We start from the raw sequence: 13868 nt of genomic DNA, 5'->3' as shown, positions 1-13868 counted from the left end.
TAACTGACTCAATACTGCATTGCACCTACAACAATAGATCTGATGCTCCTACTCAGCTTTGATCTTATTTTGGCTGTTTGTGTTTTCATTAGAAAAGCTATCATTGGCTTAAAATCAAATCAACTTCAGCCTTCACTGTGAGAAACTGAAATATTAACCTCTTTACAACCTTTTCCACCAGAGCTGGACTATGGAATGAGAAGAGCTATGACAAAATGATTAAATGTAATATATTCACACATCCTACACGCATTAGCATTATAACTTCCCTTGAGGTAAAGGTAAATTGTTTCCTTTCTACGTGGATTTGAATGGAAGTCTAAGATTACATCCATTACACCGTGTAGAGTATTGAAAGTAATAAATAACTCCAGGCTATGACAGACCTATGTGACTGGAGTCCAAACACCTCTGATCTGACACTCCTCTTCCTTTAGAGTGCTTTAGAAATGAACTAGGCATGTTCTATGTTCTCCCACTTCAACAAAAAATACATATTCTGCCATATATACTGTATAACCTGAAGCACATCTGTTACATATGTGAAGTAATATTCACCAGTATATTATTGGAAAAGCTTAGGAGTGATCATTCACATGAACATATGACCGTAGAGCCAACGTGTACTATCCAATGTGAAGTGTGATGATCCCATCTTCCTGTTTATTTATTCAATACATGGGCATATTTTACAAGCGTAGACTGTCTGTTCATATGGAATAACCTGATCCCTAGAGCAGCATGAAGTGCAGTATGCAGACAGGTACGGTATTAAGTACTGTGTGTATGCTCTGCTATCTGGATTACTCTGTTATGAATATACAGCTGACTGGCTCTGTAAAGGTTACTGTGTCCTTCTAGTCTGGATAACAGAGTTGAAGAGAGAGGGATGAGAGTGGCCCTTACCTCTACACACAGTCCCGTTCTCCACAGCCTCGTGGCCAGCCTTGCACATGCAGCGCCCGATGGGCACCATCCACTCCCCATCCCCGTTGCAGTACAGTTTGATGGGCACGTCCACCTCCTCCCCGTTGGAGATACACACACCCCGCGCTGCCACCAGAGAGGTGCTCTCTGCCCCAGACAGGGTCTCCTGAAACACAGCTCCGTTCTGGATGACGCGAGGACACTTCCTGTAGAAGACACGCACGGCGATGAGGGACATGCAGCCGCCGTAGTCCTGGAAGGCCAGGTAGAATCCGTGTTTGGACACGGGGCCGAAGCTCCGCACCTCTGTGTTGATCTTCATCACCCGGCCGCCAAGGTCGACCTGGGAGAAGCTCTCATCGGCCGCGATGGTGTCCACCTTGATCCAGGGGTTCTCCATCCATGGCGGGGACACCTTGTTGGCCGTGTCCGAGTCTGACTCATAGTAGTACAGGTTAAAAGTCTCTTTACAGGAGCCGGGCACGTTGGGGATGGAGCTGCAGTCTCGCACGGAGAACTTCATTTCCACGTGGATCCGCTGTGCACCCCGACGCCAAATGTACTTGGTGCGGACCCAGTTGTTCTGGTTGTTGTCGAACACGTTGCACACCTGGTAGGTGCGGATGGTGTTCATGTTCTCATCGTATCCACTTACCTCCTCCCACTGTGGAAGAAGGACACAGAGGTAAAGGGTTATTCTGTCCTTGTGTTGACCACATGCTGACCGTATATATTTTGGTTTAGTAACACGTCAATACCTCCAATTCTTTACCTATACAGTACCTCACATAACCCAAGGGCAATTGTGTACTCAGCATCATGGCTACACTTCCACCTAACCATACTCTACAGATAAAGACAGGGCCATTCCCAGCGGCAGTGCTCCCAGTCAGGGCTGAAATTAAACAGCAGGAGTTTGGGAGGGTATAATATGGGCAGGGTATAATCTGCTCCCTGGCATTGTAATGCTCGCACAGAGTTAGGGGGGCTGGCATCTGTCTGTGCCCACTGGAGACCCCACTTGGCTCCCTGTGTGAACCTGGCCTGTTTTTTCCCCTCTGCTCTGCTCTGAGACAGGACCATGCATTATTTATCTAGTAAAGGAGAACAGGTGTTAAAGTCTACTCTTTATACAGCCAGCAAGGCTTTGTAGTGCAGCCTCCTCTCTGGCTCCTCTCTGTCCTCTGGCCAAAGAGAAAAAAAGGAAACTATTTGCATAATGTTGATGTCGGAAGCTCTTCAAGGGTAACAAATACTGGGAAAACAATCCCCTGGTCTAAAAAAAACAGTAAAAAAACATTTTCTCCAGGGCATTGGTGATGCATCCAATTTTCCTGTTTTTGAGTTACAACATGTTATTGAATACTAGAATGGGCAAATCTCTGAATTAGTCCAGCACCAACACATCCGTTACTGTGAATGAAACATGTTAGTCATTGTAATGAAACACATGCATGACATGAACATAACCCTAATCTGAGTCACACAATAAAACAGAACTGAGGTAATCACATTACACAGGTAATTATCTGCAAAGGGAGAGCAGATTTCAGTTTCTATGTTTGGGATACTTTTCATTTCATCACACACACACACAAAAAACAACACACACACACACCTAGACAACATAAACTCAGCAAAAAAAGAAACGTCCCTTTTTCAGGACCCTTTCTTTCAAAGAGAATTGGTAAAAATCTAAATAACTTCACAGATCTTCATTGTAAAGGGTTTAAACACTTGATTGTTGAATGAACCATAAACAATTCATGAACATGCACCTGTGGAACGGTCGTTAAGACACTAACAGCTTACAGACGGTAGGCAATTAAGTCACAGTTATGAAAACACTAAAGAGGTCTTTCTACTGACTCCAAAAGAAAGATGCCCAGGTCCCTGCTCATCTGCGTGAACGTGCCTTAAGCATGCTGCAAGGAGGCATGAGGACTGCAGATGTGGCCAGGGCAGTAAATTGCAATGTTCGTACTGTGAGACACCTAAGACAGCGCTACAGGGAGACAGGGCGGACAGCTGATCGTCCTCGCAGTGGCAGACCACGTGTAACAACACACGCACAGGATCGGTAAATCCGAACATCACAACTGCGGAACAGGTACTGGATGGAAACAACAACTGCCCGAGTTACACCAGGAACGCACAATCCCTCCATCAGTGCTCAGACTGTCCACAATAGGCTGAGAGAGGCTGGCCTGAAGGCTTGTAGGCCTGCTGTAAGGCAGGTCCTCACCAGACATCACTGACAACAACGTCGCCTATGGGCATAAACCCAACGTCGCTGGACCAGACAGGACTGGCAAAAAGTGCTCTTCACTGATGAGTCATGGTTTTGTCTCACGAGGGGTGATGGTCGGATTTGTGTTTATCGTCGAAGGAATGAGCATTACACCGAGGCCTGTACTCTGGAGCGGGATCGATTTGGAGGTGGAGGGTCCGTCATGGTCTGGGGTGGTGTGTCACAGCATCATCGGACTGAGCTTGATGTCATTGCAGGCAATCTCAATGATGTGCGTTACAGGGAAGACATCCTCCCCCCTCATGTGGTACCCTTCCTGCAGAATCATCCTGACATGACCCTCCTGCATGACAATGCCACCAGCCATACTGCTCGTTCTGTGTGTGATTTCCTGCAAGACAGGAAAGTCAGTGTTCCGCCATGACCAGCGAAGTCCATGAGAAGGAGATGAACTGCAGTACTTAATGCAGCTGTTGGCCACACAAGAGACTGACTGTTACTTTTGATTTTGACCCCCCCTTTGTTCAGGGACACATTATTCCATTTCTGTTAGTCACATGTCTGTGGAACTTGTTCAGTTTATGTCTCAGTTGTTGAATCTTGTTATGTTCATACACATATTTACACATGTTAAGTTTTCTGAAATTTAATGCAGTTGACAGTGAGAGGACATTTCTTTTTTTGCTGAGTTTATTTTACTAGTAGCGCGTCTATATGCAACGTCTGCTGTTACTCCAAGGACTCCAACCACCGTGACCTTGACCTGACCAGTTCATCTGAGGAAAGCCTTTTCTTAACCCAATGCCTTTTCACACCAGTCAGCCGCACCCGTGCTGCCTCACCCCTAACTCTCTCACCCCCCTTCACTCTCCACTTCACAGCTGATATAATTTCACAAATTAGTGCCCACTTAACAAGGATTTTGACAGAGGTTTGACGAGTAAGGAGGAGACAGTCAGCCCTCATGTTTAAGACCCACGTTCTATCAAACACTCAGACTAATTAGAGCTTTTCTGCTTTATTCCCGTGTCCCAATTATTCTCTACAGACAGACATCATGCCAAATATGTACAGTTCATTAATAACAGTTGTTAGATGTTAGTAACTAGAGGGATTTGAAGGAGACAAGTATGATTAAAACTTGTAAGATTGGCACTAAACTCAAAACAATTAAGATTGTGTTTGTAGACAATGATTAAAGAGTCCTTGGATGTGATTCAACCAGATGGTAGCTATATGTCTTCATTTTGAGGACACACATCTACAAATCCTTTATAATTCACAGAATACAATAGATATGGTCCATTAATGTGCAATTAAAGCAACACATGAACACATGAATAAGTGTTAGAATGTTAATATTGACAAGTGTATGAATGTTACTGTTGATTGATGGGTTAGAGATCTCCTTGGGTAAATCTGTTGGTTGGCCCATTTCTCTACCCATCCAAATGGACACAGCCATCCAGGGTCATGGGCAGCCATTGACCTTTCCACCTCCCTTCATAGATTGACGCTCTTTTCAGACAGAGGTCGTGGACCGATTAAACAGGAAAAGACAGAGTGTGACGTCCTCTTGTTCTTAGTCTCAAGCATCAGCCCATCAAACTTAAATAAAGTGAACTGGGGTTGGGAGTGGGGGGGTAGCCACTAATGAGAGATAGAGTAGGAGAAATGAGAAAAGGGAAGGGAGGTGGGCTATGGCCAGGCTAAAAAGACCCCAAACAAATGTGTTTTGATGGAGGGCCCCTTTAAGTCCTGTCACAGCTTTGCTGCCCTGCTTTCATCAGAGCCAGGGAGGGAAGCAAATGGGACATAACAAGATGCCAGCGATCAAGCGCTGAGTGTGAAATAAGAAGAAACGTCTTCATTTTCACAGCTTTTCCCCCAGTACTAGAATGGGAATGCGGCTGCAGGGCAGTCATGTGTTAGGTAAGGTGGTGGAGTTGGTGGTGGAAGCTGAGAATTACAACACTAACTCTCTCTCCTTTGAGATCGTTTTTTTCCACTCCAGGACACACAGACTTGTTTATGTGAGTCCAGATCTATTGAGTGGGGTATCCATCACGACCACCATGTAGAGTATCTTGATTAGATGTAGGCTATGTAGCAGGATGCTATAAAGCAGAAGATACTGTACAGAGATCATACCAGTATTGCGATACTCGTTAGTTCGTTACTATCATGGCAAAGAAACAAAACATGAAGGTCAATTTAACTTCTTTAGGAAAACAGCCTTAATGTTGGAAACAAACTTCATTATGTTGTCATCCAGAGTCACATTTATTTATTTTCAAAGCTGTAGCACAGAATATTTTACATAAAAAATAATGCGATATTGGTATCGTCCCAGCCCTACTGTACAATGTATTCAACAATCAAATACATTCTTGGGGGCCCTAAGCAAAATCGTGTTCGACCATGATTACTACAAATTTAGATTAACTTTCCATTCTAAAAAATGTTAGCTGAAATGGTCTAATTGAGTGACTGCCAGTGACTGACATAACAAGAAAAAACTGCTGATGCACAAACAAATTTCAAAATTGCACCTTGTATATTTTACTATGCTAAACCTCAACAGTAAATTATTTGTTTATTTATTTTTGGGAAATTGATCCTGGGCCTACAAAAGACGTGCCAGTTTCCCGTGGCTGATCTATGGACATAAAGAGCTCACAGACTGAGACAGAAGAAGTGAGTGCTTGCAATCAACAACATGCCAGAGGAGTTGCTCTCTTCGAGGTTCTGTGTTCACATAAAGGAGGTCCTTCTAATGGGGTGTCATCGGCTCAAAGGTTGGCACCCAAACATAAAGAGTACCGTCATGAATGGGGCGCCAAAGTGTCCGGGGTCGCAGCTATCCCTTTGAGGGTCGTACCCAAATATAAAGACAGCCATCAGGGCGCTAGCGGTGCAGAGCACTGTGCACCCTGCTGCACCGATCTACTGAGTGGGAACGGGATGTACAGTGGGTGAGGCAATTGTCAGCCATCTTCTAATTACAGCTAAATGAATGAGTTTGAACACCACTTATCCTCTTGACTCACATTCGTATCCCATGTGTATTATGCTGCATGGTGACACTTCCAGTAGATCTCAACAGCTACATTGTGTTGATATATGACCTTTCAGTTAAAGATAAATGGCCTTATAATTCCATGAATGTGGCCTGTATAAGCTATGAAGTACAGTATATAAGCATTTCGCTGCACCCGCCTTAACATCTGCTAAACTGTGTACGCCACAAATAAACTTTGATTTCAAGTTCTACTGAGTATGGAGTTTGGAAAAGTACACAATAGCGACTGCCACCCACCAGCCGCTTACTGTAGCTGTATGAAGTGATAGATCATAATGGTCTCTGAGAAAGAGGTTCGCGATCAATACCTCACAGGGCTGCCAGCCACTCCAGGAAGGAGTGAACATTCAGCTGACCTGCAAGCTATAAGTCTCCCTGACAATGTGTCTCTGCTTTATCTGTAAAGCCAAGCGGAACACACTGTCAGAGTCATAGAGGACACTGTCTCCAAAGCAGAAACTATTCCCAAAAGGCAGCTTTTGCTTCATGAAACTATCAGAAATAGAGTCTATCTGGTCTCTAGGATGGACTTCTGTGTCTAACTGAACCTCCTTCCTGTGGTGGAATCGGCTGGCAGGGTGAGCTGTAGTTTTCTCCGGGGACATTTTAAATCATTCAAAGGCCACAGTGGCATGTATGACACAACATGAAATGTGTACTTCAGTTCTCACGTCTTGTCATTACAGTGTGAGGATCAACCTGGGGTGGCTGGAGAATCAGAGAACAGCTACACACATACAAAACATTCCAGCACTCCGTCACCGATACAAGTAAATAAATAATTCACACAAAGGAGAAAGAAGCCGATGGAAATCTCTTGGGGCTGAGTTGTCCAATTTACAGTTGTGGGAAATCTGTCAGAGTAAGAGTGCTCTGCCCTAAGGGGACATGGGACAAATGACACCCGGTCTCTACATTGAGTTACAAAGAGGGGAACAAAACAGGCCAAGTACTGCAGGAATCTCAGCCACATGGAGGGCACAGAGAGAGAGACACACAGAGAGACATAAGTGGAACTGTCCGATGCAGTCAACTTCAACTACCACTGTCTACTCGTAATGTACAACATGTGAAGTTAGACAAACGTCCTAGTGCCTCTTTAACCTGCTTCCACCAATCTACATGAGGATTGTATTCACATTTCTCCTTTGGTGTAAAACAACATGACAATAGAATATATGCCAAGTTCCCAACCTGCGATTGTCAGTGCAGTGCTCACATAAAATCATAACCACACAAAGATGTTTTCGTCTATGATGAAGAGATCCTAAAAAACCTGAATAAAGTTTTACAGACCCACTTTAATTGACAGTCATACTAAATTAGGGGTCACTCTATTCTACAATGAGCTCCATACACTACAATGCTCTAACAAATTACCATTTAGGGAAAGAAATGTCTATATGCAAAGTTATGACCAGGCTCTTTCATAACCAGGCGGTTTTATTCTGTATGAACGCTTTAAATTACAAAACCTGCATTTGAATGCACTTGTGATTGACTCAGACACATCTTTGGGTCAAAGTCTCATCGTGAAACGTATTGTAGGTTGCAAAACAAAAGATTTAGCTAAATTGCTGTGACACTAATTATGCACAACCTTATGTGGTGTTTGGTATTCAAGACTTGATATTAGTAGCCTAAATACCTTCCCTGAGAACTTCAGCGGATGTTGCTCTAAAATGTTGTGAACTGACATGAATATGGAATAATTAATTTTATGTAAGACTTCCATATTCCCCAGTCACTGAGTTCATTATAGCCGACTATAGAGAACGTACAGATCTATAGATCCCTCAAACGTCTCTTCGAGGTAGATTTCAACTTGTGCCAAATGAATCAACCTTACATAATAATGTCTTATTAATCTGAATCATGTCACAAGTTGGCATAAAATGAAATACATTTGTCATTGCTAAAGCAGCATATGAAATTAAAGTACTACACCCAGGGCTAGAATGTGCTGTGGCCTACACATGCCTTTACCTCTACTATCCGGTTCTATGTCCTGAAGTCACACAGAACATTTCCTTACTGGTGCTTACAGGCCACAACATTAGTCCTTAATATATGGAAGACCTCAACATCCTCTCCACAGAATGTGTCTGGGTGTTTTTAGTGCATTGACTACATTCATTTGCAACTGAATGCAGATTATGCTCCCCACATAAAACAAATACTACAGTTTACTATAGAATACTATAGTACTTACTATAGAATTCTGTAGTAAACTGTGGTACATTGTAGAATCCTATATTCGACACTGTAGTATCCCTTGACCGTATAGTGCTTACTATAGACGTTTGTAGTGTACTGTAGAATACTATACTACACACTGTAATATCCCTTGAGCACGTGTAGTACTTACTTTAGAATGTTGAAGCATACTGTAGAATACTATATTACACACTGTAGTATCCCTTGCTCATGTAGTGCTTACTTTAGCATTTTGTAGTATAATGGCAAAGACTATACTACAGACTATAGTATCCCTCGATTGTGTAGTTGTCACGTTCCTGACCTGTTTTCTGTTGTTTTGTATGTGTGTGATGGTCAGGGCGTGAGTTTTGGGTGGGCAGTCTATGTTTTCCGTTTCTATGTTGGTTTTGGGTTGCCTGGTATGGCTCTTAATTAGAGGCAGGTGTTTTGCGTTTTCCTCTAATTGAGAGTCATATTAAGGTAGGTTGTTCTCACTGTTTGTTTGTGGGTGATTGTCGCTGTGTCTGTGTATTTTGCACCACACGGTACTGTCTCGTCTCGTTTGTTCGGTCGTTGCTGTTTATGTGTTCCTCGTTTCATGTAAGTTCATAGTTTAGGTCTGTCTAGTTCGTTTTGTTATTTTGTTAATCATTCAAGTGTATTTCGTTTCGTGTTTTTCCGTCTTGTCAAATAAACATTATGTATTCATCACCCGCTGCGCCTTGGTCTACTCACTCACCGAGGGACGGCCGTTACAGAATCACCCACCAAACCCAGATCAAGCAGCGGGTTAACGGACAGCCACGACAGCAGCAGTGGGAAAAGGAGGATTGGACATGGGAAGAGATCCTGGACGGTAAAGGACCCTGGGCAGAGCCAGTGGAGTGTCGCCGCCCCAAAGCGGAGCTGGAGGCAGCAAAAGCGGAGAGGCGACGTTATGAGGAGGCAGCACGGAAGCAAGGCTGGAAGCCCGCAAGTACTACCCTAAAATTTCTTGGGGGGGGCTAAGAGGTAGTGGGCCGAGGGCAGGTAGGAGACCTGCGCCCACTTCCCAGGCTAACCGTGGAGAGCGGGAGTACGGGCAGACGCCGTGTTACGCAGTAGAGCGCACGGTGTCTCCTGTACGGGTGCATAGCCCAGTGCGGGTTATTCCACCTCCCCGCACTGGTAGGGCTAGATTGAGCATTGAGCCAAGTGCCATGAGGCCGGCTCTACATATCTGGCCACCAGTACGTCTCCTTGGGCCGGCTTACATGGCACCAGCCTTACGCATGGTGTCCCCGGTTCGCCTACATAGCCCGGTGCGGGTTATTCCACCTCCCCGCACTGGTCGGGCGACGGGGAGCATTCAGCCAGGTAAGGTTGGGCAGGCTCGGTGCTCAAGGGAGCCAGTACGCCTACACGGTCCGGTATTTCCGGCGCTACCTCCTCGCCCCAGCCCAGTACCACCAGTGCCTACACCACGCACCAGGCTTCCAGTGCGTTTTAAGAGCCCTGTTCCTCCTCCACGCACTCTCCCTATGGTGCGTGTCTCCAGCCCAGTGCCTCCAGTTCCGGCACCACGCACTAAGCCATCTGTGCGTCTCCAGAGCCCTGTACGCACTGTTCCTTCTCCCCGCACTCGCCCTGAGGTGCGTGCCCTCAGCCCGGTACCTCCAGTTCCGGTACCACGCACCAGGCCTATAGTGCGCTTCGAGAAGTCAGTGTGCCCTGTCCCTGCTCCCCGCACTAGCCTTGAAGTGCGTGCCGTCATCCCGGTACCTCCAGTTCCGGCACCACGCACCAGGCCTATTGTGCGCCTCAGCAGGGCAGAGTCGGCCGTCTGCCCAACGCCTTCTGCACTGCCTGTCTGCCCAACGCCTTCTGCACTGCCATCTGTCTGCCCAACGCCTTCTGCACTGCCATCTGTCTGCCCAGCGCCGTCTGAGCCATCTGTCTGCCCAGCGCCGTCTGAGCCATCTGTCTGCCCAGCGCCGTCTGAGCCATCTGTCTGCCCAGCGCCGTCTGAGCCATCTGTCTGCCCAGCGCCGTCTGAGCCATCTGTCTGCCCAGCGCCTTCTGAGCCATCCGTCTGCCACGAGCCATTAGAGCCGCCCGTCTGTCCCGAGCCATTAGAGCCGCCCGTCAGTCAGGAGCCGCTAGAGCCGTCCGTCAGTCAGGAGCTGCCAGAGCCGCCAGCCAGTCAGGAGCTGCCAGAGACGCCAGCCAGTCAGGAGCTGCCAGAGACGCCAGCCAGTCAGGAGCTGCCAGAGACGCCAGCCAGTCAGGAGCTGCCAGAGACGCCAGCCAGTCAGGAGCTGCCAGAGACGCCAGCCAGTCAGGAGCTGTCAGAGCTGCCCTACAGTCATGAGCTGCCCTCCAGTCATGAGCTGCCCTCCAGTCATGAGCTGCCCTCCAGTCATGAGCTGCCCTCCAGTCATGAGCTGCCCAACAGTCATGAGCTGCCCTACAGTCATGAGCTGCCCTACAGTCATGAGCTGCCCTACAGTCATGAGCTGCCCTACAGTCATGAGCTGCCCTACAGTCATGAGCTGCCCTACAGTCATGAGCTGCCCTACAGTCATGAGCTGCCCTACAGCCCGGACCTGCCAGAGTCCCTCAGCCCGGACCTGCCAGAGTCCCTCAGCCCGGACCTGCCAGAGTCCCTCAGCCCGGACCTGCCAGAGTCCCTCAGCCCGGACCTGCCAGAGTCCCTCAGCCAGGACCTGCCAGAGTCCCTCAGCCAGGACCTGCCAGAGTCCCTCAGCCAGGACCTGCCAGAGTCCCTCAGCCAGGACCTGCCGCCCTTTATCCCGGTGCTGCCCCTTATCCCGGTGCTGCCCCTTATCCCGGTGCTGGCCCTTATCCCGGTGCTGCCCCTTCATTTAGGTGGTTTTAGTTGGAGGGTGGTCATTGGGAGGGGGATACAGAAGCGGGGAGTGACTATGGTGGTGTGGGGACAGCGTCCGGAGCCTGAGCCACCACCGTGGTCAGATGCCCACCCAGACCCTCCCCTGGACTTTGTGCTGGTGCGCCCGGCGTTCGCACCTTGAGGGGGGGGGTTCTGTCACGTTCCTGACCTGTTTTCTGTTGTTTTGTATGTGTGTGATGGTCAGGGCGTGAGTTTTGGGTGGGCAGTCTATGTTTTCCGTTTCTATGTTGGTTTTGGGTTGCCTGGTATGGCTCTTAATTAGAGGCAGGTGTTTTGCGTTTTCCTCTAATTGAGAGTCATATTAAGGTAGGTTGTTCTCACTGTTTGTTTGTGGGTGATTGTCGCTGTGTCTGTGTATTTTGCACCACACGGTACTGTCTCGTCTCGTTTGTTCGGTCGTTGCTGTTTATGTGTTCCTCGTTTCATGTAAGTTCATAGTTTAGGTCTGTCTAGTTCGTTTTGTTATTTTGTTAATCATTCAAGTGTATTTCGTTTCGTGTTTTTCCGTCTTGTCAAATAAACATTATGTATTCATCACCCGCTGCGCCTTGGTCTACTCACTCACCGAGGGACGGCCGTTACAGTAGTGCTTACTATAGAATTGTGTAGTATACTGTAGAATTCTATACTACGCACTGTAGTATCCCTCGATTGTGTACTGCTTATTATAATACACTATATACCAATAGTATGTGGACACCTGCTCGTCGAACATCTCATTCCAAAATAATGTGCATTAATATCGAGTTAGTCCCCCCTTTGCTGCTATAACAGCCTCCACTCTTCTGGGAAGGCTTTCCACTAGATTTTGGAACATTGCTGCGGGGACTTCAGCCGCAAGAGCATTAGTGAAGCCGTGCACTGATGTTGGGCGATTAGGCCTGGCTTGCAGTCGGCGTTCCAATTCATTCCAAAGATGTTCGATGGTGTTGAGGTCCGGGCCTGAACCCGAACCATGAGAAACAGCCCTAGATCATTATTCCTCCTCCAACAAACTTTACAGTTGGCACTATGCATTGGGGCAGGCGGCGTTCTCCTGGCATCTGCCAAGCACAGATTTGTTTGTCGGACTGCCAAATGGTGAAGCGTGATTCATCACTCCAGAGAATGTGTTTCCACTGCTCCAGAGTCCAATGGTAGCAAGCTTTACACCACTCTAGCCGACACTTGACATCCCGCATGGTGATCTTAGACTTGTGTGCGGTTGCTCGGCCATGGAAACCCATTTCATGAAGCTCCCGACAAACAGTTCTTATTCTGACGTTGCTTCCAGAGGCAGTTTCGAACTCGGTAGTGAGTGTTGCAACCGAGGACAGATTATTTTTACACGCTACGAGCTTCAGCACTTGGCGGCCCCGTTCTGTGAGCTTGTGTGGCCTACCACTTCGCGGCAGAGCCGTTGTTGCTCCTAGACATTTCCACTTCACAACAACAGCACTTACATTTGACCGGGGCAGCTCTAGCAGGGCAGAAATTTGACGAACTGACTTGTTGGAAAGATGGCATGCTATGACGGTGCCACTTTGAAACTCACTGAGCCCTTTGTTAAGGCCATTCTACTGCCAATGTTTGTCTATGGATGGCTGTGTGCTCAATTTTATATATCTGTCAGCAACGGGTGTGGCTGAAATAGCCAAATCCACTAATTTGAAGGGGTGTCCACATACTTGTGTATATATTGTGTATTGTGTATTTTGTAGTATACTGCACACTATCCCTCAATCATATAGTGCTTACTTTAGAACTTTCCGATCGATCGATTGGACTGCTAGCTGCTAGCTTTGTAAATGCTGTCTTGATATGGGGAACTCATGCCAAGGATTTCCTCTGAGGTTCCCCCTATATCGTGTAGCTCTTACTATAGAACAGGGGTATTCAACTCTTACCCTACGAGGTTTGGAGCCTGCTGGTTTTCTGTTTTACCTGATAATTAATTGCATCCACCAGGTCTAAATCAGTCCCTGATTACAGGGGAACAATGCAAAAAAGCAGTGAAACCTGCTTCAACGTCCAGAGTTGAGTTTGAGGGCTATAGAATGATGTAGTGTATTGTGGAATACTATACTCCACACTGTAGTATCCCTTGATTGATTTTTATTTGACTATTTATTTATTTATTTGACTACAACACACCCACAAATGTGGATACAACGCATTTAGAAATTTGTCAAGAACAACAAAGTAAAACATTTATTCCATTGTGGTCCTAGTTCAAACATAAAACATGTTACACATTTAAAGCTAACCCACATGACATATTATAGTATACTGTCTATGGTCTAAAATGAATGTATATACTACAGTATTCACTGTAGTGTTTTTACAGACTTCACTGTTGTATTGACTATAGTGATTATGCAGATGACTGTAATATACTATAGTATTCACTGTTGTGTTTTTGACTAGTATACTGTAGTAATCACTGTAGATTTTTTGCAAACATGAGTAGTATACTGTACTATTTACTGTCGTGGTTTTTCAGACATGACTGTAGTAAA

At 46.4% G+C, this 13868-nt stretch overlaps 1 protein-coding gene across 9 annotated transcripts in view; it reads right to left on the bottom strand.

Annotated features, from left to right (window-relative positions):
* Positions 1–13868, bottom strand: part of ephb2b (eph receptor B2b) — a 190550-nt gene that overhangs the window by 97410 nt on the left and 79272 nt on the right. For all 9 annotated transcript variants that reach the window (XM_071335379.1, XM_071335385.1, XM_071335382.1 and 6 more), the window contains exon 3: positions 907–1591. In XM_071335379.1, coding sequence (XP_071191480.1) covers positions 907–1591 — 685 coding nt within the window. The remainder of the gene's footprint in view (positions 1–906; positions 1592–13868) is intronic.

The sequence above is a fragment of the Salvelinus alpinus genome, chromosome 12, assembly GCF_045679555.1.
Source record: "Salvelinus alpinus chromosome 12, SLU_Salpinus.1, whole genome shotgun sequence".
NCBI classification, from domain to species: Eukaryota; Metazoa; Chordata; class Actinopteri; order Salmoniformes; family Salmonidae; genus Salvelinus; species Salvelinus alpinus.
Note: the sequence above shows the minus strand (reverse complement) of the source record. Positions and strands in the feature narration are given on the sequence as shown.